General features: G+C 39.6%; 1 protein-coding gene across 1 annotated transcript in view; it reads right to left on the reverse strand.

Annotated features, from left to right (window-relative positions):
* Nucleotides 1–413: 413 nt before the first annotated feature.
* The window catches only part of SPTLC2 (serine palmitoyltransferase long chain base subunit 2), a 72660-nt gene continuing 47288 nt past the window's right edge, over nt 414–25785 (reverse strand). The window contains exons 10-12 of the mRNA XM_058806975.1: nt 8331–8466; nt 6176–6305; nt 414–1135 (exon numbers count right to left, since the gene is read on the reverse strand). Of these exons, the coding sequence (XP_058662958.1) occupies nt 1016–1135; nt 6176–6305; nt 8331–8466 (386 nt within the window). The 3' untranslated portion in view covers nt 414–1015. The remainder of the gene's footprint in view (nt 1136–6175; nt 6306–8330; nt 8467–25785) is intronic.

The following is a 25785-nucleotide window of genomic DNA, read 5'->3' on the forward strand; positions in this document are numbered from 1 at the left end:
ATGGTTCTCCTACTCATCACCCCTTGTATAGGCCTGCTTATCGAGGGGGCTTCGTCTTAAGACTAACCATGAGACTTGCTCTAGTTTGTTTAACCCCAAAGGCTCCCTTCTAGGGCTTAGTGACTTGTTCGTGACTTTATGATAATTCCAAAGCAAGAGAAACTAACCTGAAGATGAGAAAGCAACATATAAATCCCATATTTTTTCTTTTTTTTTTTTTAAACAGAAGTATTAAAAACAAACCAAAACAAACCCTCTCCATCACTTACCCTCTATCAAAAGGACAATTAGTGTCAAAACCAGGATACAATCTGGTATCCATACTGGGAAGGAAAAGAGGCTACAGTTCCAGAAGTCCTTCTGCCTGTGGCTTACAAAACTAAATAATGTTAGGGAACAATGGTCCTGTCAGCGACATGTCAACAACACATTTATTTTAAAAAGGCTAAATTCAAGTTTTAAACATAAGTAACTGCAAATGAAAAAGAAAACAACTTTGGTTAATTATCCATCTTGTTAAATATGTCAAAGTTAGCAATCAACAGTTTCTCTGGGAAGTCTCCAGAAATAGACAGGTCAGCTCATTCCTAATTGGGAAGATCAGACACCTAGCAGTGACACTGAAAATGCTGCCATGCCAGCGTCACACATGCTCACAACATCTCAGCCAGCATTTGGGAGGCTAATGGTGAATACAAAGTCTGAACTAATCAGCCACAGCCAACTTAGGTTGCTGTGAACTCATTGAGACAAATAAATAAAAAAAAAGCAACAAGAAAAAAATAAAGCCAAGCACCTCTAGGGCCAGACCCTGAAGACACAGAAATCAAAGAATTTTTTTCTCCTCTCCCTATTTACAAAATGCCATTTAGAGCTGATGTGGTCACTTCAGTATTGTGAGGAAACGTCTCTTATACTAAGCAGTCATAAGTGTGTTGTTCACAGATGCTGTGGCCTGTGTGCCACGGAGTGTCCCCTGGGGTGTGTCCCTCCCTCTGAGGCACATGGAGGGAGCTCAGTCTTCTGTTTCTTCATATGTGGTCTCGTCAAACGGCCGGTCCAGGAGCGGTACCAAACGGCGACGGGAATATTTCAGTTGCAAAAGGTCCCCAACTTCGTTGATTTCTTTTAAAGCCTGACAAAGAGATCACAGTAGATCAGCAGAGGAGACAGATGCAAGTTATCCACACATGTTCCTTTATGCATGCCTGCACACTACTCTGACAGCCATTTTACTTGAGATGTTACTCTGCTAGAAGCTGGTACCTTCAGAAGTGCATAGGATTTTTTTTTTCATTTTAGTATTTGGAAATTTTGAGACCACATGAACAGCACTGGGTCACTTAACTGAGAGTGCCTGTGTATCCACCTGACTAGTCCAGCTCCAGAACAGGATTATAATATCCAGCAAACCCCATGACTACTCGTAGATAGAAAAACAGAATAATGTTCTTCCCTTCCTGGAGGTAATGAAGCTAAAATAGAAAAAAAATGTACATTTTGTTTGAGGTTTGACTCCTCCTTGTGTATCATTCAATTTGAAACCAAAGCTGATCTGTATTTTTTAAATTGCAAAACAGCAAAGACAAACTATAATAGTGACCTAACAAGTTCTACAGATGCATTTGTTATATCTACATTTGGTTAATTTGCATTGTCCACATACAACTACAGATGAAAGCCATGTGTCATAAACAACATGGCGCAGCAGATTTTTGCCAGACAATCCAAGGAAAGAAAAATAAAAAGTTATTCTGGGCAGGACCCTAAGCATTTTCTCCTTGGAAAGCAAGTCCCACTGAGGTTGCCACAAATCCTGCATTCCAGCAACTGATGGCGCAGAACATTCTACTGAATTAGCACAGCCTTTCACCATTTTGACCTGAACTCAAATATTATGAAGTTTACCAGAGATCAAACATCTGCTTGCGTAAGAAATGAGGGAAGTCCTAACTCAGTTAATCATACTTCCATTATGTTGCAATCTCTGATAAGACATCTGTCCACACACAATAGGGTCTGTTAAAAGCCAAATCCTAAACTTCATTTCTCTACAAAACACTCCTAGAGCAAACTACAAAATAAATCAGTTGCTGCAGACAAATCTGTGATAGCATGTGATGCTAGTTATTTTATATAGGCAAGTCACAAAAATTAATTCAGAAGATCACTTTCAGGTCCAATATGATTTTTTTTTAATTCAAAGGTTGGCATTCTTTGCTGCCTTGAATTGTAAATTTATTGAGATAGGTACATTCAGCATTGCTTCAGAACGTCACTAATTCAACACTGATGCTCCAATCTGCATCAAATGCTTGTCTCTTGAGGACAGTTGGAAGATGGGGGTTAATAGCTCTACATGTTTTTCTCCCTAGATGGATAGTTCAAGTTTTTGTTTCTTTAAACAATGGCCCTTCATGCTTGTTATATCTGGCAGCAAAAACCTCTGCACTCTAAAATCTGGGGGAACGACAAACCCAGAAGTTGGACCTCGGTAAAAACAAAACAAAACAAAGTGTGGGCACAGTCTGCCAGAGCCTTAAGTAAAGATCCCATATGGAAGCAATTTAAAGCTGAATTTCTGTTGAAAGAGTATGTTAACTGTTATTCTTGAATGCAGATTTAGGATTTTATTAATTTAAAACAAAAAGGACCATGTGACTAGCAAAGACTACAAAGGAAATGGCATTGGTGTACTCTGACTTTAGGAGAGTGTAATATATTTTTCATCACTGAAAAGAAAGCACAGCCCACAGCGATGCAGGTTATGAGGGACTCCACTCTGATCCTAAGCCAAATATTTTTAGGCAAGGAAGTTTTATTTACATAAAACAGTTAAATTTTTAACTAAGTACTGTTCCTCATTGTGTGGGTGTATTTTATAAGAACAAGGAAGCATTACAAATATTATTATTTGCAAGAGAAGTCTCTCTTCCCTGTGCTTCCAAACCTGGTTAAGTTTTGTTTAAAAGAATACCACAAGAGCCCTAGTTAGCATCCATGAATACACAGATGGGATACCAAGTTGTCTCCTCTGTTGGTGACTGGAAGAAGCTGTCTGCCAGCTCTCCCCAAGTCCATTCATTTTAGTTCTTCCTCCTCCTGGATATTGCTGCCACAGTTAGCAAGAGGGATTAGACTTAAAGTCTGCCTTAATGATTAGCTGCCTGAAATCAATCCCTTTTCACTGCATCACAAGAAAACACTGCACAAAGTCACTGACACAAAGACTTGCTCCTTATTAACTCTTCTTGCCAATGTTCTGGCTTTTGAGCATGCAGCTATTTTGAACCATAAAGGGGGTTACGCTAACTTGGAAAAAAGCCTCCACATACTGAGCTAAATCAGGATTTCTTCATTCACTTCAAAATTCACACCTCATTTTGCTCTGGATTAATTTTCTTAGCAGACAAGCTTTAATATATTGAACTAGCATTTCCTCAATTTAGTACATTTAACACTTACAGAGGTACTCTAGCAATGAATCTTATGTTAAGTGCACAAAACTTGAAACATTTTTTGGAAAATGCAGAAGGAATTGACAGGAAAAGAGGTTTTTAAAGCAGAGTAATAAAAGTTACAGATAGATTTTGGAAGAGCACAAATGTGGTATTTATACAGATCCTACAAAAGCAGCTTATTATGGCAAAGGCCCCAGCTAGTCACTAAAAGGGAAGACCAAGAACCTAACCAACTGTAAAATTGCACAACTGCTCAGGTAGTGCCTGTACATCAAGTTTGTACAGTTTCAGTTTTGGAAAGAGTATGCCAATTATGCAATATTATTTAGAAAGAGTATGTCAATTTGCAGCAATATTATTTTAGAGACTTCAGTTTCCTTTATTTTCCTTCCTCCCATCTCTTATCCATTCATCCCCACTCCATACCCACCTGTCCCAGAAGTTACTGCTCCCTCATTTGTGTCAATGAACTCAGGTCTATTACCACACTCTGAGCCAAATCTGATACTATTTATTTTATACAGGGCAAAAGGAAGCAAAGGAGAGGGTCTTCTCGGAAAGTACTGGTTCCAAACCTTTATTTGGAACAGAAACAATTAAATTGAGATATTTAAGGGAAGAATAGCAGGACAAGTAGCTGGGAAGGAATTCCTTAAGCAGTCTGTTGTTGAAGTGCTAGAGAATCTCTCACAAGCAGAAACAGCTCAGGAGCAGCAAGTACAGCACTGCAGATACACGGCAGGGTGATACTACTCAATGACACTACACATACAGTGCAAAACTGCTCACACCACACACTACCTTACTATTTTTTTAACAGAAATTAAATTTAAAAAGCTTGTCATTTTAAGCTGTTCATTTGTATGTAAGTTCTGTAGCAATCAAGTGTGAAAAGGTGGAGTCTTTTTTTTTTATAAGACATTAGTAAATATCTGTTAGATATTCTATTTGCTGTTCACATATTGAAGTGTTACCACCTGATCATATTTGGACATGGGGCATGATTTCCCCTTCCTAACTCTGTGACTACTCCCACTCACCTTGTCCACAAAATGTTCAAAAATAGTTTCAAGATTTTTTTCTCCACAATCTTCTCAAGATAAAGGCAAGGCTTTTCAACCTGCAGTTCCTTACACTTTTTTGCCCTTCTTCAAGAAGGGGACACTGGCTGTCTTCCAGTTCTCAGGAGCCTCCCCCAGCCACCATGAACTCTTTCTCCAAGGATGATAATCAAGAGTGGCTTTGCAGTGACAGCCAACTCCCTCAACACTTGTGGATGTAGCTCATCAGGTCCCATGGACTGGTGCGTGTTGATTTTGTTTAAATGTTCCCTTATTGGAGCCTCCTTCACACCAAAGGTAAGTCTTTACTGCTCCATACTTTTCCACTAATTTCATGGTCTCAGGATTCCTAAGTCTCACCAGGAGACTGAGACAACAAAGGCACTGAGTACCCTTGCCTCTTGCATGCATTTGTCACCTGCTTTTCCTGTGCCATTCAGCAGCAGTCCTCCACATTTTCTCTACTCTTTCTCTTGCTACTAATGCCCCATAAAAGCTCTGCCTGCTGCATTTTATGTCCTTTGACAGACTGACTTCCAGGTGAGCTTTGGTTTTCTTGACCCCATCCCTGGTCACCTGTCTGTGCCTGCATCTCTTACACACTTTCATTGTATATTTTTGTTGGTTTGTTCATCCATGCAGGCTTCCCACCACATTTCCTCTCCTTTGAATCAGGATAGATCATTCTTCAGGGAAGGAGTGAGGAGGAAAAATCAATTAACTGTCCTGGACACCTCTGCTCTTTGAGACTGTGTCCTATGGGATTCTTTCAAGTAGGTCTCTGAACAGGATAGAGTCTACTCTCATGAAGTCCAAATTCATGACTCAACCTATTTTATATTCTGAGTCACAGACCCTAAAAGTGGGGAAAAAAGTGCAATGCAGAACTTTGGCAGTGCCTAAGACAGCCTATGTACATATGTCCATGAAAAAAGATTATTCAGAAGACTCAAAATTGAATGCAGCTACCACAGCAAGACATACTTAGAACAGTGAAACTTATTCATATAATCCTCTTTCAACTCTGTTAGTCAGAGAGTAACAACCATCCTTACTTTTTGAAGGCAGCATCTCCCAGCTGTGATGCAGGCCTCCTTCGAGGGGACCTCCATTCCCCCTGCAAGTGCCAATAAGGGTAAGTAAGGCACTGCACGTGGTACAGACTCACTAGGGCAGGGTCATTTAAGATACAGTGCTCTGAAGCCTTAAACAAGAACAGGAATAAAAATTCTCACTAGTAATCATGTGCTTTCTTTTGAGAGGAATATAAATGTTTTGGAGATTCTCAGGCCTTTTTATTTTTTTTCCTTACCATTAAACTCTAGGGTCAGAAGATGCAAAATGTTTCCTTTTAACCAGTTCAATGCAAGGTATAGCCTTTAAAGAGGGTAAAAAGCATTGTCTTATAGGAATGAGACTGTCTCCTTTTAAAATAGGACAAGAAAAGTCCTGAGATTTACTCTAAACAGGCATTCCACACTGCTAAAGCAAGGAAAGAGATGGAGTCATTGCCAGCTGTATTGCAAAGGGCTTTGAAGGTTAGGTTCAACCATGCTGTGTACCAAACATGTAACCAGTGCACAAAACCCAGACAATTGTTGTATCTGTTTATTAGCAGGCACGAGCAGAAGGAAGACAAGATGAGACACTTACTGTATCAAGCATCTCTTTGGTATGAGCTGCAGACAAACAGAACCTGGCTCTGGACTCGATGATGGGGGTGGCAGGGAAGCCCACAACCACAACACCGATGTTCCGCTTCAGCATCTCACGGCCAAACGCGCTGCCAGGGGGAAGGAGACAGTCACAGTCATTCCAGGGCTGGCAAAGCAGGAGCTGAAGGGCTCGCTATGGGAACCCACACAGGCCTCTGCTGCAGCAAGGCTGTCACACCACGCCTTGGAGCTTCCAGTGCTTTCTTTTTAGAGGCAGAAAGGCCTGCTCACAAAAGCCTTTTTTAAATTCAATCCCAAGGTGGTCCTTCTCAAAAGGTTTCAGTGTATTAAGTTCTAACAAAGATGAAAGATTATATGTGGCAGAGACTGGTCTTTTAGCAGGCTGTTTCTAAATGGATTTGTAACCAAAGCTTGGAAATCTTTCCAAAAGGAAAGAGTGATTTTGGCTCAGAAGTTTGACTATACAAGGAACCCCTCATGCTGCAATGCCCCAAAGCGGATGTTTCTGCAATTTCAAGATATTTTGTTTTCATGAATTTAATTTTAATAAAGTACATTACTGCATCACAGAATGCACCACTTTATAAGTATCACGGGAACCAGTGAATCACCACAGTAAATTGAGATAATCTAATATGATACCTAATATTTTTAAGGAAGGTAGAAAAATATCATGCAACTGTCACTCACTATCTTCAACAAAACAAATTCTCAAGGAGACTAAAGACAGTGGTGTCTGTGACTCATACAATGAGAGGGACAAAGATCTCGATCAGATCTGTAATGGCAGTACAGTTGGGGGTGTTTCTACAGGCCACAGGAAATGGTTAATCCTTTTTAACAGACCTTGTTGTGAGAAGTAGCAATGAACTTAAGAGGTTTATAAGAACATATAAAATAACATTCTTTTACTAGGTCTTTATATTTTCTGCCACAACTGTTTTCCTTATAAATAGGTGCATCCTGATACACTTCATTCTGTATCTATATATTACTCTCAAACTATTTTAAAAACAGGCTACAAGGGACAAAAAAAGATCAAGTAAATCCAATGCAGATCCTAAGGGCCAACTCTCATCAGAGTTCTCTGTTCTTGCTCATTTTAAGTAAGATACTGGCCCAACTACTCAGCTAATAAATATTTCCATGAACACTTCCAAGGAAAAGATTTTATTGACTGGTAGAGAAGCTGGGCAGTGGAAACAGCTGCCTCTGTGTGCTGGACATGTAGTCTGCAGCACCAATAAAGGTAACAGGCCTTTTAAAACTCTGTTGCACTGAGAAGGGTGGAGAACAAGGGTATCTAGCTTGATAAAAATTGCCAGACTGAAGCCTGAGCTAGTCAAGTACCAGAGATGTTGAGTGTAGCATAAAATGGAATTATGTTTTCCAAATTTGAAAGTGTTGATGGAGCACTGCATTATACAGACCCCAAAATGTAGCGATCAAAGCTAAGCTGTCCTTGAAATCAGGATCTTGTTTATTTTGAAAAATTTTTCAATATATACTTCATGTATCCTCCTTGAAGAATTTTAGCCTTAATTATTCACACAGCACCCCACAAATCTGCAAGAATTTATAAACCTAAGTGCTACAGTTGTTTCAGTATTTACAATACCAATGCCTGAGTGATTATATCTAGATCTCTTAAAACCTAGGAATTTATGAAATATATGTTGTTGTGTCCCATTATGTTCCATCCCCACTGTTTTCCTTTTTCTAATTTTCAATATTCATCAATAAAAATGTTGGCTCCTTCTGATCCTGAGAAGCTAGCTGAAAGACTTCCCCAATTACTTTTAATTTTAATTTCCATTCAATTTCAGCTCCTCTTTAGTGTATTTATACACTTTACATATAAATATAATGGAAACACACAACCCAACCTTTAAAACGTGACACATAGAGGCAAAATTGCTTCCCTGAAGTGCTTTCTTGATGCCCCCCAAGCTACAAGCCTCAATTTTCTCAAGATCACTTAGAGAAGTTTCCATATTTTACAGGACTCAGTAATGATCATAAAAGCAAAAATCAAACAATTTTTTTCTTATATTTAGAAAACTCTTCATACATATTCTTATACCAACCTAGCTTTAAAGAAGATGGGTAAGAAGTTATGCAGTCAAACGTACCCAATTTTTGCTGGCATGTACAGCATCAGAGGCACAACAGGGGAATCTTCATTTCCATAGATGATAAAGCCCATCTCTTTCAGTCGTCTCCTGAAATATCTCGTGTTCTCTGCTAGCTGCTGCACACGTGCTCTCCCTAGAAAAGAATTGAAGGTCAGACTGAACTCAGTTGCCAAAAGTCACATCCATGACTGCAACACAAGACCTCAAACTAAAGTACAAGACATTACTTCCATAAGTACAAGACACTTCCTGCTTGTGCTTATAGAAGTGTTAAAAATAAATGCAAATTGGGATTTGTACTTTCTCCTCTTTCATGTAACCAAGATTAATCATGCATTTTCTGACAAGTCTGAATGGACCAGGAAGGCACAACTATCAAGTCCAAGCACTGCCTAGTTTTTTCATATCAGACTTTCTTTCAGTCAAGAGGTACCTGGCAAAAAAAGGGCAGTTACCTGCTTTTAAACAAGATTCAAAGTTTTCTCAGAATTCACTAGTAAGTGCATCTTGAAGAGTTTGCTTATACTATGAGTAATTAATGGAAAATCTATTGAATCAGCTGGTGTTGTTCACCATGCTTTATCCTGCTTGCCTGCATTATTGTAAATTACTACTTTCCTCTTTAGATCTCTTTGCTGAACTATCACGTGGCTGCTCCCTAACCTTTTTCAGTTAAAATGAGCTGGGTTTAAATTAAACCGATTACTTCTGATAATCCAGCTCACTTCAGTTAAGTGGCAGCAGCCAATTTATTATCTATTCAGCCATTTCTGTAGGGATTCTTTGATATTTGTCAAAATTAGTAGACATTAGACAGCTAGTACAATTTAAATATTTCAAATGTTCAGATACATGTACAGAACAACCTATTTATCAGTTAATTACATTCCAGCCTAGCACACTGTGCTATGTTCCTCTGTTGCCCAGAAAAAGGTTCACATCATCTCACTTAAGCAGATCATAATACATTTCTGATCAACTAATTCTCTAATGTGCTTATGAGATTAAGCACTATTCCTTTGATGAGACTATAATAGTAACACTTTACTTGTCTCTGGTCCACAAAGTATATTTCTGGATAATTGTTTACCCAAACATTGCCTTGCCCAGACAGGTGATTGATAAACTGAACCATTAAATGTACAGCATGCAGATCTGTGCCAGACAGTGAAGGAGGCTGCTAAACATTCATCATCTTCCTTTCAAGTTGTAGATAACATAAGGTGATTAACTAACAAGAATGCCAGGTCTCAAAGAAACATCCAACACCCACACAGCTCTGCTCCAGGCCAGAACAAATGTAATTTTAAGAACCTATATAGTATATGTTGCCAAGAGTATCAGACATTCCACCCACAACCATGCAATCAAAAGCAAAACCCCATTAAAGGCATAGCATAAGGAAAAAAGGTGAAACCTGTTAAGTTTGCAAAACTTGGCCTATCATTAGTAGGTAGAAGCTGGTATTTTTAATAGCACTGACTGCCACTTCAGACATCTCTTCTTCTCCATTAACAGTATTATTTCTTAATATTTTCTCTCCCAGAGTTTCTCCAGAAGCTTAGTTCCTCTTCCACAAAAAGCAGTAAGACTTCAGTAAAACACAAAGGTTTCTTGAACTTATAAAACTACATTTTTAATTTATTCACATCAGATCCTCTGCTGCAGACCCAGCTTTCTCTTATGTTTTCAGACCAATTATTTGATCATTTTAAATAACCCAGACTGCAAAATGAAGTTTAGAAGAAGAAACAAACTCAATAAAATTAAAAGAACCAAGCTAACTGCAAGATACTAAAAATAGTGGGCCTAAAGCCACTACTTGCATTTCTAATATTGAGGCAATCAATAAATACACAAGTGTCCACAGCAAACTACATGCAGAAAAAAAGCTATTTTGGCATCTTCTGAGAAAGCTGCATCTGCACATCTCCTACATAGTAATGCAATAATTTCTGATATGTCAGGTCAGTGATGTACAATTGCATCAAAATACAAATCAGATTTCATGAGTAGTAAGGTAACATACACATGTGCTCTGATCAGCCCCTCTCCCGGGACAAGGAATGCAGCTTTTGCCATATATACATCTCCTCTGTGTTCCCATAAAACATGGAGTTTACAGTGTTGAAGCTGAAGGAATTTCATCACCTGTATGGTTTTCCCCTCTACACATTCACACCCTTTTCCATGTTGTTGGAAGCCTTCCAGACTAAAGATTAAAGAGCAATCTTAATTTGTAGTTGGCAACTGCTTCACAGTCTTCCCTAAACTCCTACCAACAAAACCAGGTTATGATTCTAGATTTGTCCTTATAGATTGAAGACTGCTTTGCGATGTAAACAAGTCTCAAGAACGAGTCTTTCAGTTCTTTACAGAGATGTAATCACCTCTTAAAAGCAACTGACAGGTCTGGAAGATGTCGCTTTCTTTAGGTTTGTGGGTCTCAAAAGTCTATCAGCTTTTACTTCACCCTAGAGCCATGGAGTAATTTAATGAAATTGTTACTAATTTAAAAACTTATGGCTACAGTAATATTACCAAGAACTTGAAAATATATTCAGTGGCATCTCTACCCAATGGCTCAGTACCCATCACATGTCATTACCATCTGAAGAGAATTGTAGTTGTGGTGAAGCAAAGAACCAGGAATCAAACAAAAATTGAGCACAGGTTCTTTGTCCTCTGCTTGCCTTTCTCCCTGCATTCTGTGCAAGTACTCTTCTCTGTACTTCAACTTGTAGTCTCCTACTCCACTATAAAAATCCTACACTTGGAAGAGTGACTCCACATGCTAATTGAATAGGGTTAGTTGTATTACGCAACAAGCATGTATCCAGGGTTTGGATCTGCCAACATTTGTGGGTTCAGCCCCATTGGCACCCCAGGTGTAGCAGGCTGTTAACTGCTAGTACAGCTCCCCCATGTTTTCTGGTGGAAAGACAAAGACAAACCAAGCAGTGCTGGAAAGAGCAGTGAGTAGGTATCATTGCTAATCCCACTCACAACCCAAACAGTGCTTGAACACTCAAACAGGACCTCTAAATTCCTTCCCAGCCCAAGCATCTCCTGAAGGTTAGAGCTTTTTCCACAACTGTAGGCCTAGAAAAACTGTCAGGACTGCATAAACTCTCCAGTAACTGGATTTTTTGGCAGTATGTAGCTGCATTTTTAAGACCACGTAAAAAAAGGCCAGATCAGACTCCACCCTGCCAACTGTTCTTGCATAGAAGTTGTGCAATGATTTTGGTAACGTCCTTTCATCTAGGAAACTGGAATGTGATGACCTTCAGCAAAGGAAGGAAAGGGGGAAAAAAGGGATGATTACTGGAACTGAGTTCTTCAAAAGGTTAAAAAAATTAGAACTGTTTATCAGATCAACTTATGTCACGTCCCTCCTGGGTCCTGTAAATGGCTTAAACTAGCTTCTGACAGAACAACATTGAAATTAGAGGATAACTAATAACTTTCCTGTACTTCTATATTCTTTTGCAAATTTACCAGAGTCATATCCAGATTGCTCTTACAATTTAGTAAAACACTTCCTTGCTTGTAGTAGCCTGGTCATCATTTAGTCCCAAGTGCACATGTATCTCCTAAAGAATATGCTGTCATTGTATCAGAAGTAAAGGTCACATACCATCTAAAGGGAAAGAAACACTCTCCTGTCATAATCAATGTAAGAAGTATTCTTGAAAAAATGCAGCTAGCATGCACCTTAAGAAAAAAATAAATTCCAACACCCTAGAGAAAGTACTCCACAATGAAAGCACATGAGATGCATATTCCTTGCAATCACTGGAAGTAAATTAGTGTCTTTGCCAGAACAGGTTCCCACAGGCTAAAACAATGACCCTGAAATTAGCTCAGATGATTAGAGCATGGCGCCAGTAACACCATGGTTGGGGGACCATCCAATATCTGTATGGGCCATTCACGTAAGAGTTGGACTTCACAATCCTTGTGGGTCCCTTCCAGCTCAGGATATACAGTGGTTCTGTGAATAATTCATCACTTGTGAAGGTGTCTGCTTTAGAGGTCATAATGCTCAGAAAGGCAGAAGTTGTAGTGAAAACAGGAAGCAGAGAAGACAAAGTTACTGAATGCCTTTTTTCCGTCGGTCTTCACTGACAAGACCGTACCTCAGGAATCTCTGACTCTGGGCTGAAGACCAGGAAGGGTAAAGGAGTATTGTAAAGATGACTCTCCCCTGGTGAAGGGGGATTGGGTTAGAAAAAACCTAAGGAGACCTGACATCCACAAGTCCATAGGTCCTGACAGGATGCATCCACAACTGTGGAGAGAGCTGGTGGACACCACAGCAAGGCAGCTCATGATTATCTTTGAAAGGTCCTGGTGATCAGGAGAGGTACCTGAAGACTGGAAGAAAGCAAATGTTCCCCTGGTCTTCAAAAAGGCAAGAAGGAGAGCCCAGGAAACTACCAGCTAGTCAGCCTCACCTCCATCCCAGGAAAAGTGAGGGAGCACCTCATTCTGGAGACCATCTCCATCCACATGGATGACCAGAAGGTGATCAGGAATAGTCAGTATGGATTCACTAAAGGTAAATCACTTTTGACGAACTCGATTGACTTCTGTGATGAATCAACTGCCTCGATGCATGTGGGGAGAGAAAGGATATTGTCTACCTAGACTTCAGCAAGACTTTTGACACCATCTCTCACAGGCAAATTCAGGAAGTGTGGAATGCATGAGTGGAATGGACAGTGAGGTGGACTGAGTACTGGCTGAACAGCAGACCCCAGAGGGTTGTAATTGGTGGCAGAAGGTCTGGTTGGATACCTGTCACTAGTGGTATCCCCCAAGGACTGTACTGGGCACAGTATTGTTTAACTTGTTCATCGGTGACTTGGATGGAAGACATAAGATACCTCATCAGCAAGTTCACTGATGACATGAAAGAGTGGCCAATACCACAGAGGGCTGTGGAGCCTTTCAGAAGGACCTCAAGATGTTGGAGAGATGGCCAGAGAAGAACTGTCTGAAAGGCAAACATAGAGTCCTGCATCTGAGGAAGAATAACCCCATGAGAAGAAATTCCTTATTGTGCAGATGTCTGAACACTGTAATGGATTGCCAGAGAGGTTGTGGATTCTCCCTCACTGGTATCACAGAAGGAACTAGGTTGGAAAAGACCTTTGAGATTATCAAGTCCAACTTACGACCTAACACCTCCCCATCAACTAAACCATGGCACTGAGTGCCATGTCCAGTCTTATTTTGAACACATCCAGTGATGGTGACTCCACCATCTCCCTGGGCAGATGATTCCAGTGCCTAATCACTCTCCCAGTGAAGATTTTTTTCTGATGTCTATCCTGAACTTCCTCTGGCGCAGCTCAAGACTGTGTCCTTTTGCTCTGTCAGTGCTTGCCTGGGAGAAGAGACCAACCTCCCCTGCCTACAACCACCCTTCAGGTACTTGTAGAGAATGACAAGGTCTTGCCTGAGCCTCCTTTTTTCCAGGCTAAACAAAGCCAGCTCCCTCAGCTGCTCCTCACAGGGCTTATGCTCCAGACCCTTCACCAGCCTTGCTGCCCTCCTCTGGATGCATTCGAGCATCTCAATATCCTTCCTAAACTGAGGAAGCCAGATATTAAGGAAATGTCTGGATACAATCCTGTGCAAAGTGAAGGGTAACCCTGCTTGAGCAGGATGGTTGGACTGAATGACCCATGGTGGACCCTTCCAACCTTATCCAGTGTGTGATTCTGTTAGCACATAAGAGATATTTAAGCACATTTCTTCTTGAAGTAGAAACTGAGTTGATATTGACTATAATTATCAGCAGGATAAAAAGGGAACTGCACATCCCACCACAGTACATCTAAACTCCTTTGGCAATGGCTTTACCAATGACACATATCAACAGAGAAAGTCACCTGCATTTAACCTTATTCTCTCATAAAAGCTCATGCTTAAACTAATAGTCCAGATACTTAAGGATTCTCATACAACCCATATTTGCAAGATTATGTTTATTAATAAATAAACAACAATTGTTCAGCAATTAAAAATTTTTGCAAGGCCAGGATCACATTAGCCTTTGGAAAAAAAAGAAGACAGTTGAGCTAATGTCCATGTAACTTCTCAATTCCATGTTAAAAAAAAATCATCTCTACAAAGAACCCCAAGAATTTGTGGAAGTTACTCTCTCACAAAAATCTAATATTTATAACATTTCTGTCATCTATTAAGGTTGATAAATAAACTATCATAGATGGTATTGGACAGAAAAGAAAATTCAGTTCAACCAGGATGTACTTGTTTCCCTCCCCCTGCCTTGATCTCTATGCAGTAGTTGGAGAGCAATCACAAATCTCTTTTAAACACTGCAACACTTCATCAGCATGGCTTCTTGAGAAATAAAAAGCATGTTGTATTATACACAGAGAGACTGCCCTCTGACACTGAACTCAGAGGGGCAAACCAACTTCAGACAGGCAAAACCACACACAGGCAGGATTTTATCTGCCTGTCACACTAGGGATCACTGCCTCCTGGACCTAAAACAAAGATACTGCAATATAAATGAAGCTTTACATTTTAATTAGTTCTTACAAAGACTTCAAGGCAAAATTCTGGGACACATCTTGAAAAATGACTCCTCATCAGTGAAACTGTAAGTTGTATGCAGAAGCTCTTGTTGGTAAACAAATACCAGTTCACATTAGGCAGCTATGATGAAGTTCCTCTATATTCTTTCATTAACCAATCTTGTAGATGCTCAACACTAATATTAGAGTTTTATTACTGCAGCCTTAATTTAACCCATTTACTTTGTTGTCAACATGGAAAGAGAGGCTAAACTAGGCAATTTCATGCCTTTGCCTTACGTACTGATTGAAAACTAACATATTTGTTTTTAATGATGAAATGAAAAATGTAGAATAAAAAAAAGACCCTGGATACAAATAGATTGGAATTCAGTACATGCAGAATCATTCCACTCGTGATACATATTTACTGGCCCAGTTACTCAGTCCCCCAATAACAGCTCATGCTGTAATGCAATCAAACACCTTCAAGGTTCAGTTTCCATTATGTGACCAAGGAAATTAAAATATTTATTAGCAGAGATTTCTGAGAATTCTGTAAGAACTGTCAAGATGTAGTCTGACAGTAGCACATGGCCTCTGGTAAAACTCAGTATGTGTCTAAAAAGAAGTAGATTTTGTTAACAAGATTGTCAGGAGCATATTAAAGATGTTTTAAATCACTCAAAGAAAATTACAGCAAGTTGATATCAGACCCATAAGTCACCTTTAAGATGAAAATACTCTATTAATTCTTTGTGGAAAAGTTGCTTTCAGTCTCTATTGTAACTCACTTCAAATTGTTTTTCAAGCTGGTTCCATCTTAGGAATTCTTGCCAGGTGTTGGAGGTTAGAAGCATTATATTAACTACTGATAGATGTGCCATCCTTAATTTGTGGCATAATCATTTACCTTAGTAGAGCTTATTTAAGTCAAGGAAGGGATGTATCCAGCAATCAGTTTACCCTGCCAAATACCACTTTACTGATGTTAGCATGACCTCTGCTAACATCAGTAGCTGATGCACTTTGCTAGGAGGGCTATGAATTTTATAGGACTGCTTATCTCACAGGTTTCTTGTCTTCACCTCTCCTGCTAGCCACAATCCAGGGAATATAATAAAACTTTTCCCTTCTTTGTACAAATGCTTTCCCAGAACTAAACAAGTTTTGGTCTTTCTTAGAACTAGAAATAAAAATCAAGCTAACTAAAAGAAGGTATTTGGCCAACTAAATGCTTATGAGGATTATGGCAGCTCTGAGTGCATGTATACACAGAATGGGTAAGGAAGGGACCAAGGTGGGTCATTCTGTCAAACCTCCCTGCTCAAACAGGGTCAGCCCAGAGCACTTGGCACAGGATTGTATTCAGACATTTCTGTAGTATCTCCAGCGAGGGAGACACCACAACCTCTTGGGTAATCTGTTACAGTGCTCAGTCATCTGCACAATAAAGAATTTCTCCTCATATTCAGGTGGAACTTCCTGTGCATCAGTTTCCGCCCATTGCACCTTTCCTTGTTCCCTGGCTCCACGAAGAGAAGCCTGGATCCTTCCTCTTGGCACCCTCCCTTCAGATATCTGTGTACATTGACAAGGTCCCCTCTCAGTTGTCTCTTCTCAAGGCTGAACAGGCCCAGCTCCTTGAGTCTTTCCTCGTGAGGGAAGTGCCCCAGCCCCCTAATCATCTTTGTTGCTCTCCACTGGACCTGTGTCAGCAGCTCCAAGTCTCTTGGCCTGAGGAGCCAGAGCTGGACACAGCACTCCAGCTGTGGCCTCACCAGGGCTGAGCAGAGGGGCAGGATCACCTGCCCTGACCTGCTGGCAATGCTCTTCCTGATGCACCCAGGACACCACTGCCTTCCTGGCCACAAGGAAGGGCACACTGCTGGCTCAGGGACAACTTGTCCACCAGCACCCCCAGGTCCTCTTCCACAGAGCTGCTGCCCAGCAGGTCAGCCCTGATGGAAAGTAGCATGCATATGGTGTGAAAGGAGATCAAAGCAGCAGATCTCAACCTACTTTTTCAGGAAATAATGCTAAAAGGCATTTTATAACCTAAGCATTAATGTTTACTGACTGTTTTGTGGAATAAAAAAAGTTTGTGTAAAGGGTAGGTTCTGTAGCATCCACCATTGTTCCCAAACTAAATGACCAACCTATAACCCGATTTTACAGAAATCCTGGACCATGTAAGCTTACTACAATTTTTAGCAGACATGTATACAATTAAAAATCCCTCATCACAGAAAACAAAGAAACAAAACAAAGAGAAGGAAATCCCAATGCACTTCAATGGCACAGAGAACAATGTGATGCCACTGTGTCTTGTTTCCCCAAACAGACCATGGCTACAATACAACCTACACAGCAAGAGTATGGACCAGGCTGCAATACTCTGTGGTTGCTTTCCTGAGAGCACCAGCATCAATGACAGAGAAGATAAAGCACAATTTCATTAACATGGATAGTGCTTTTTCTGCATATACCATGCTATCTATGGGCCAAACAAAAGAAAGTAAGATAAAATTTCTTTTTCAAAAAGTCTGTATTTTCAGACATTGGGAAGTGCTTAAATCAAAGTAAACTGGAAAGGAAAACTCAGTTACATATATCATTCTCTAAAAGTTTGTTTCTTCAAGTCAGAGCGATGCTATTATACAATCAAGCTTGTAAATTTTTCCACATTAAAAGCCCCTTGTTTTTGCAAAGGCTTATACTTTCATTCTGTTTATTATTCCTGCATTTCCATCTTTTGGTTGGCTGTTTCAATGAAAGACACAATTCAGCATATTCTGTTTTGGAAACAAGCATTTTTCAAATCTCAACCAGGAATTCAATATTCTTCTGCTGATCTAACAGATTCTCCACTAAGCTTTCAGAAGCTAAGTTGCCTCCCAAGGGCTTATGAAGATCTTTTGCAATGTTAACATAATAAGACAAGCTGTTTTCTGGACATTATACTTGTAAATACCTCAACATTAAAAAAACCCCAACACAACAGCCGTCTTTTTTTTCGAGAAGACATAATAGCACTACTACCCTTTTACTGCCATGAACATGTTTTTCATAGAAGATATAGCAAACTCTCCTTTTGAAGGCTTCTCCTGAAAAGCACAAGTCAAGCATGACTTCTAATAATATATGCATGATGAAAAAAAAAAAAAAAAAGGCAAAATGGTTTTGGATTTGCCAACTAGCAGAAAGGACAAGCACAACTTATGAATATCTGACTGGAAGCAAGGGTCAGATTAGAAACAAAGTAGTACCTATTAGAGGCTACAGTGAGTAACTTAAAACCAGAGAAAGTGGAGTGAGATTTTAAACCAAGAAAGAACACTAAACAAAATTCCACTTCAACAGTGATTAAATGCCAAAACTTTTACCTTTTAAGGAAAAGCTGCACTAAGAGACAGGAAGAGCACAATGTTGTTAAAAATGCTGTAATGGATGTTTAAGGACCAAGCATGTGCTGATTTTGAGCTGATTTAAGACACTTGTAACATCATCTGTCAGAAAGCAGATTCATGACATCAACTCACACCCCAAGGCAGAAAGAGGGATCAACAGTGATTCACCTGCACAACCCACCCAAAGGCATCACTCATCCACACAGTAAGGGAGAGCAGCCTATTCTGCCAGCCTGAAGAAAGTAATTTACAACAGCTCATAAACAAGATGGAGACATAAAGCAAAGTTTTGCTGGTTTCTTCTGAGAGATCACTCTATAAAAGATAATAAGTAAAATTTTATTATACATTACCTACACATTTCTTATCTTTCAGAATACTTTTCTTATTTCATTGTTTCCTATTTTAAGTTCCAGCAACAAGGTAACTCCCCATGTTTTAGTCTGCTTCCTCCAAGTTTGCTCATGTGAACACTGCATCACTGCCAATATTTGCAGTAAGAATTTTACGTCCTCCCCTTCAAATGCTGTCTGCAGATTTTCATTATAGATCTTCAGAAAAGTATTATATACAATTATACAATGTAACCTGAGATTGCACAGAGAGATATTAAAATGTATGGGCCAGAATCCTGTATTAGCCCAGTTTTATATTAGGAAGAATCAGCTCACATCAGCAAATGCCAAGAGAACCTCCAAGCACAATGGGAAACCTAAAGAAAGGAATTAGAATAATTCCTTAACTCAGTGCTGTTATATTAATGTTTAATAGCTCAAACTGCAGTATTCAGCAAACCAGGCTGAAGACAGAATCAACTCACTGGGTTTTTTCACAGGGCTGATGGGGAATCCAAGTTCAGAGCAAATTTGGGAACGGGAAGGGCCTTTGGCCGTATGTCTCAAGGCTGAGGACACCAGAAGGAGCGGGCACCTTCCACTAGAGGCCAGCGCTGCACCGGGGAGTGCCGGCCACGGTCCCTGCTCACAGCAAAGGGCAGCACTGCAGCAGGGAAGGCCGGCCTTCATTCACACAGGAGACGCTCGCAGGACAGCTGAGTCAAGTTATTTATTCTTCTGACATACTTGCATGCTTCCTGAGTTCACCACTCAGGAGAGAAGATACAAATAACATGGGGGGAGAAGACTGGTTTGAGAGTCAGTGCACTTGAAAGCGTGGACGAGGAAATCAAAGGAGGGCTGCCAGCTCATGTTCATTGGCCATATGGCAGCAGCATAAGCAACAATTTGTTTTAGGAGAAGCAGTGAAGGGCTAGGCTCATGACCATTCTGAGTTAACTCTGGCTTTTAACAACACTGTATGCAGGGGACTTGCCTGGATTATGTGGCTACTCAGTATGGAGCCACTGTAGAGGAGATGGTAAAAATGCTCAGCGCTTTAAAGGAGAGAGGAAAACAGCTAAATCTGATTTTAAAAATTGGCAACAGTAAAGCCAAAGAGAATCAGAAACGGAAAAAGGAGGAAAGAAAAATTACGGCTGATATTTTTGGCATTAAAATGTCTCAGAGAAACAAAATTTATGTTAATATTAAGTATCCGTCAGTGCATTTGCTATCAAACTAAATAGTTCCAGTGGAGTCTAAAGGCATGCCAAAAAACAGCTGGGTGCATGTACTGTGCATTCACTGAGTTTATATATACTGGTGAGATTGAAGCCTTTGGCATATTCTAGAGCCCAGAGGAGTATTTTTATATTTGCACTTTCTGATTTTGTTTGCAACTACCAGCTGCATTTAGAGAACTGCAAGGCAGCCGGGTCACTCCATGAACTTCATCATAAAAAGATGCAGCTCTCATCAAGAAGAGATCACGTTGCTTGATGTGACTGGTAAGATACAATTTGTTAGAACTGTTTCACAGAACAGTTTGGGTTGAAAGGGATATTAAAGATCATCTAGTTCCAACACCATTGCCATAAGCAGGGACACCTAACACTAGACCAGGTTGTTCAGATCCCCATGCAGCCTGGCCTGGAATGATTCCAGGGATGGGCATCCACCACTTCTCTGGGGCACCTGGTGTACCACCCTTACAAAAAAAATTTCTGTCTTGTATCTAGTCTGAATTTACCTTCTTTTAGTTTAAAACCAGCTCTTGTCCTACTGCAACAGGTCCTACCAAAATGTTTGTCCCCATCTTTCACAAAAGCTCTCTTTAACTGCAGAAAGACCACAATAGAGGCACTTTGCCAGAGGATCCTACTAATTGTTTAAAATCACATGTTGCACAGTTTATTATTCTATTAATAGAATATCTCTGTTGGTGACCACAAAAGAATTTGAAGGATATGGCCGCATATGCACTTCAAATATCACAGTAGCAGCATTGCCCAACCTTGCTGTAGCCAATGAAGGAGTATCTGCAAGCCTGATTTCTTCATACTGCCCTGCTCTCTGTATCATTTAAACTTCTCTGGAGCAGTGACAATATGCATACAGCAGTGAGAACAACAGTCTTAGCTCATGTCAAAGGGTTTCTGCAGTATGGGGACACCAAGATGTTACAAAATGACATTGTAATAAAATCAGCTAAAATGGCTGATCCTCTGTGCACAGCCATGACAGTATTATCATTATTTGATTAGTCATAATTTGCCTCAAACATCAGGCTTCATGAAGTGAGCAGAAAGACTTTGAAATAGGATACATGTGCTAAGGAGACCAGCATGAATAAACATTAAGGAATTAGTAAAGGCAGTATTAAAACCAATTGATTTAAACTGAGCCAATGTTTATCAAACTGCAGGAGTCAGCTTTTCTACAACAAAAATACTTTTTATAAGATCCTGAAAATTAAAGCTTTAAAGATAAAGAGATTAAACCAGTAGCATTCTACTTATCCTACAGAAAAAAACCCACAAACGGGTAAACAGTTCCTCCTGCCTCAAATCTGGCCAACCTTGGTTCCTATAACAAACACACACCAAAGATTCAGTAATAGCTGTAAATACATAAAATGAGCAAATTCCATTGGAAATACTGATAGCTGAAACTTAGAAATTATTAATCCGTAGTCATTAAAGTAGAAAGAAAATCGTCTAGGTGCACATACGTCATTAGTAATCAAGCCAACAATGGGTCCAAGTCTTTAAAACACATATTAATAGAGGGCTACTTTATCAAATGTAGCATCACTGTCACCTACTGTCCCAGTGGCAGGAATTCTGATGAAGCCACGACTGAAATGTAAGATTGATGGACCTGCAGGTGTCTGAAAGACATTTTTAAGTTCTAATGGGCTATGTTAGAATATTTTAGCGGAGCATGCTTCCACCACTAGAGAAGACTTCTGCAACCAATCCTAATAGTTTATGGAGTGACTGCAGTCAGTGATAAACCAATGCCTTTAACAAGACTCGATTGTTCTCTATAATTGGACGTTTCAGTCCTGAAGTACAAAGCTTAAATAAATCAAAAATGCAAGAAAATTTGGATGAAAATCAATTATTAGGAAGAAAAACTAAAAAAAAAAAAAAAAACTTAAAAGCTGCCAGTCATTCTTTTGCAGCAAGATCACCAAAACAGTAATCCTCAGAGAAGAAAGAGAAACTGACTGTGACGCTCATGAGGTAAATTTAGTAGGAATGAAAATTGGCATTTGCCTTAGAGAAGTTTTTTACAGAAGGAAACACCTGTATTGGACTGCTTTGGTACTTAAGAACTACAGGGTGACTAAATAGAGCAAATGGCATCTCAAAGACCTAAGTGGTCAAGGCAGATACAAGAAACCTATCTAAAAAATGGGTATATTTGAAAGACAGTAATCAAACAGCTACTCCAAAACTGCTGAGCAAGGGACATGTAACAGCTCATACATGGCACAAAACAGCCTACTTGGCATGGTAAGAATGCAGGCTCTTGACTGCTTACCAATTAGCACATCCTTTCTAAGTGTGACAGCGTTCTTTCTACACATGGGCATCATTCAACTCCAGAGAGAGGTTCCAAATGCTTTGATGATCTCCTGATGTGATTCTGCTCAATCAGATCTAAGAGTACAATATATATCTAGGGTCTGTCCAAGAAATGAGATGCTAGAATTATCCTCACCTGGCCAAGTCTAGTAGAATGGGCTAACTGACATGTTGTATTGGCTTGTCAAAGACCATCAGAAGGAATCTCATCAGAGGACAAGTCAGCTTCTCTGACCATAGGCTGGAACAGGCCATAAGCAAACAAACATAAATAACCTGTGAAGCATCACAAACTGGTATCATTCCAAGTGTCAATACAATGAGGTCATTTCAGGATGCATCTTGCAAAGAGAATGACTCTGGAAACATCTGTTCTGCACCTTTCCTACGGTCCTGAAAAAGGCTTTGGTGGAATGTAAAAGAAGCTCTGCAGATTTATTATTCTCTTTGTAAAAATAGAAAATGTCCCAAGTGGTGAAAAAAGCAGTTACTGACATGGAAGGCACCACTTTCACTTTTCACAAATTTTTTAGGTTGGAATAGATGTCTTGAAATCAGTCAATCCAATCTGTCTGCTAAAGAACAATCACCTAGAGTAGGATGTAGGTGTACAGGTTGTAGGAGGCAGGTTGAGAGAGTAGGTTGCCCAGAACTGTGTCTAGTTGGGGCTTTGACTGTCTTCACAGATGTAGACTCTACAACCTCCATGAACAGCATGTTCCAATGCTTGATCACCCTCACAGTCTGCATTTGCAGGAACTCTTTCCCTCTTTGGTAAATCCTAAAATTATCAAAGACTCACAATTTACCAGGTGCAGAAAACATTACACACATTAATTAATACAAACTACAATTACATACACTTAGTTCTACCTTGTACTTTAAGCTGTCTTCCACAACAAAGGATAAAATTTCAAGTCTATTGGTTTGAGAGACTAATAATAATGAGCTCTTTGTAACTTTTGCTCATCCACAGACTGTGCATATTAGATATGAGGCATTAGCCTAAATAGCTTGAAGCTGCTGAGGCATTTTGCCCACAAAAGGTGAAGGTCTGAGCTGCCAAACCCCAGAATAATACACATCCGCTTCTTATGTACCCTGGCAGCCAAACAGGGAGTCAAACGTGCCAGGGCACTTTGCTCATTATACATAGAATTCTTGACTGAATTTTAGTAACAACTCAGCGTGGCTTTAGAGTTATTTTAACCTGTGGCCAATCCTCACATGCATGTCCAAACTGCCTAGCCACAGAAATAACAAGCATAGCAATGTCAGGTTCAAAGTGTTTCCTCCTTACATCTAAATCTAAGGTAAATGTTATTCATGCCACATTGTGCAAATATAACTGCAAGGATCCAACTCCAAAACCAGCAGCAGTAGGAAAGGAAGAACTTGTAATGAGTGGTATTACTGCTACCTCAGCCCAAATAAAAGAGACTGAAATGCTTTGCAGAGTTAGTTGATGACTCTGCAGCAACTAGCCTCACAAAAGATACTAGAAGAATTTGCCAAGAATAAGCTTCATCATAGTGTGCTGTGATTTTGTTTTTAAAACAAATAAAAACAACAAATGGAAGACATTTCTAAACCCTAAACAGTAATGTGTGGCAGGAGAATTTAAAATTGCTTTTGAAATAAAAGTCTGGAAGGAGGTACCAGCCAACATTCTCCACAAATCAGACATTCTAGGAAGTCACATGCAGTAGGTTTTATCAAACATTTAAACCTGTCTTACAGATCTAATTCAGACATTATGAGAACAAAAACTGCCTCTATCCTCCAAGATTCCTGCAGACATTTCTGTTTAATAATAACTATTGGCTTAGATGTTTATTTTTGACAGAACACAAGAATTGAGCTTGAATGTATCATATTATTAAATGGTATCATAAAATTAAACAAGTTAGAAGAAGATGTAATAGTTTGGCTGGGACAGCAAGAAAAAGAAGTAGCTGCCAGGAGAACAAATTCACTAGCAAACTACCTAACAGCACTCTGAATTTTTACTTACAGAGGTGAACTGACTACTTGGCAAGCTTTCAAAAAAGAACCTACCTCCCTGAAGCTACAGTAACAAACAAGTTTAAGTACAACTAGTTCTTGAGAAAAACCCTTTAATAAATCTGCACTGTTCTTACTGCTAGGTGAGAACTACACTAACAGTCCTTGGGTGGTAAAGTAAAATAAATGGTGCCAATTGCATGTAAAATACTCAAGATTTCCATCATCCTTTTTTCAAGTTCTCCCTCAAGAGATTAATGGAATTTACCTTGCAGCAAGAATTAGTTCCTAAAAAATCCTATATACCACCTTGCTTTCTGAAATCTTCCTTTAAGAGATGCATCTAAAACACATTAAAAAAACCCAAACACTTAGTGACTTATTGAAGGTTAAACCATGACACCAAACACAGGGAAGTGTGTCATTTATAGAAACTTTATATAATCTTTATTTCTTATTTTCCACCATCTGGACACAAAGCTTTTACGCCACCCATTGGTACCAAAAAGCTGCAGCCTTGCCAGGGCCATGTAATTTATCACAACCAGATGGTGTGCTGTCAATAAAGGAGGGGCTGCTATCATTCCAGGGCAGAATAATTACCTTCCCTTTGAACCAAGGACAATGTTTTCAATAAAAACCCAAAGCTGTTTAATGCAACTTCCAGTCTGTCAAGACTCCCACTGTGCAGCTCCAGGATTCATTAGACTCACAGAAGTGAAGGAGACCATTTGTTAAAAACACAGCAGAAGTGTCTCAGAGGACACTGATGACACACAATTCAACAATCTCCCAAACTGTAAAGACATTTTGAATCTTCTTTAAAAGCTTTTTGCATAGACTCTTTTCATCACAAATTTTACAGCAAATGTAGCTGTATTGCATTAAAATGCCACCTCTGTCCCAGGGCTTTTAGGTAAACTATGGAAGACATTCATTGCTCTGCTATGCACCTCTTCTGCATCACAAAAGTTGGAGTAGCAACATTTATTCTGGGAGAAAAGGTTGTAAAGCACAGAGAATTAAAACTGACTAGCAAGCAATGGTACAGAATGGCTGTGTCTCACACACCAAAACACTACTAGGTTGACACTCCTCTGACATCTGGAAACACATGGCAATCATAGTGGAGTAAGTCAGAGGATTGGACCTTGCAGGATAATTAAACAAGTTACAAAGCAACCAAATAGTACCTTCACTTTGAGCAATGCAAGAAACTGGATGAATTTCACTGCACACTAAATCTCCCCTTGAGTTTCAATCCTCGCCAAATAAAAAGCAGTAATTATTTGAACACTCAAAGCATTTTCTGAGCCTACTTCCACGCCAAAAACTGACTTTGAACTTGTCCTTCTTTCAACAGTACATATTTAATGAAGTGGTTAAGAAACACATCTTTTTTTCATAACACCAGAACATTTTGTTCACCTCGAAAAAGTAGAATAACTGTCTAGCTTGGGAAATTAAACATGAGCTGGAAGCCCAAGTGTGACCATTTCCAGGAATTACATCTAGCAGAACAGAACAGAAATATTCCTGCACTTTCAGTT

Source organism: Ammospiza caudacuta, chromosome 6 (assembly GCF_027887145.1).
Source record: "Ammospiza caudacuta isolate bAmmCau1 chromosome 6, bAmmCau1.pri, whole genome shotgun sequence".
Taxonomy (NCBI): domain Eukaryota; kingdom Metazoa; phylum Chordata; class Aves; order Passeriformes; family Passerellidae; genus Ammospiza; species Ammospiza caudacuta.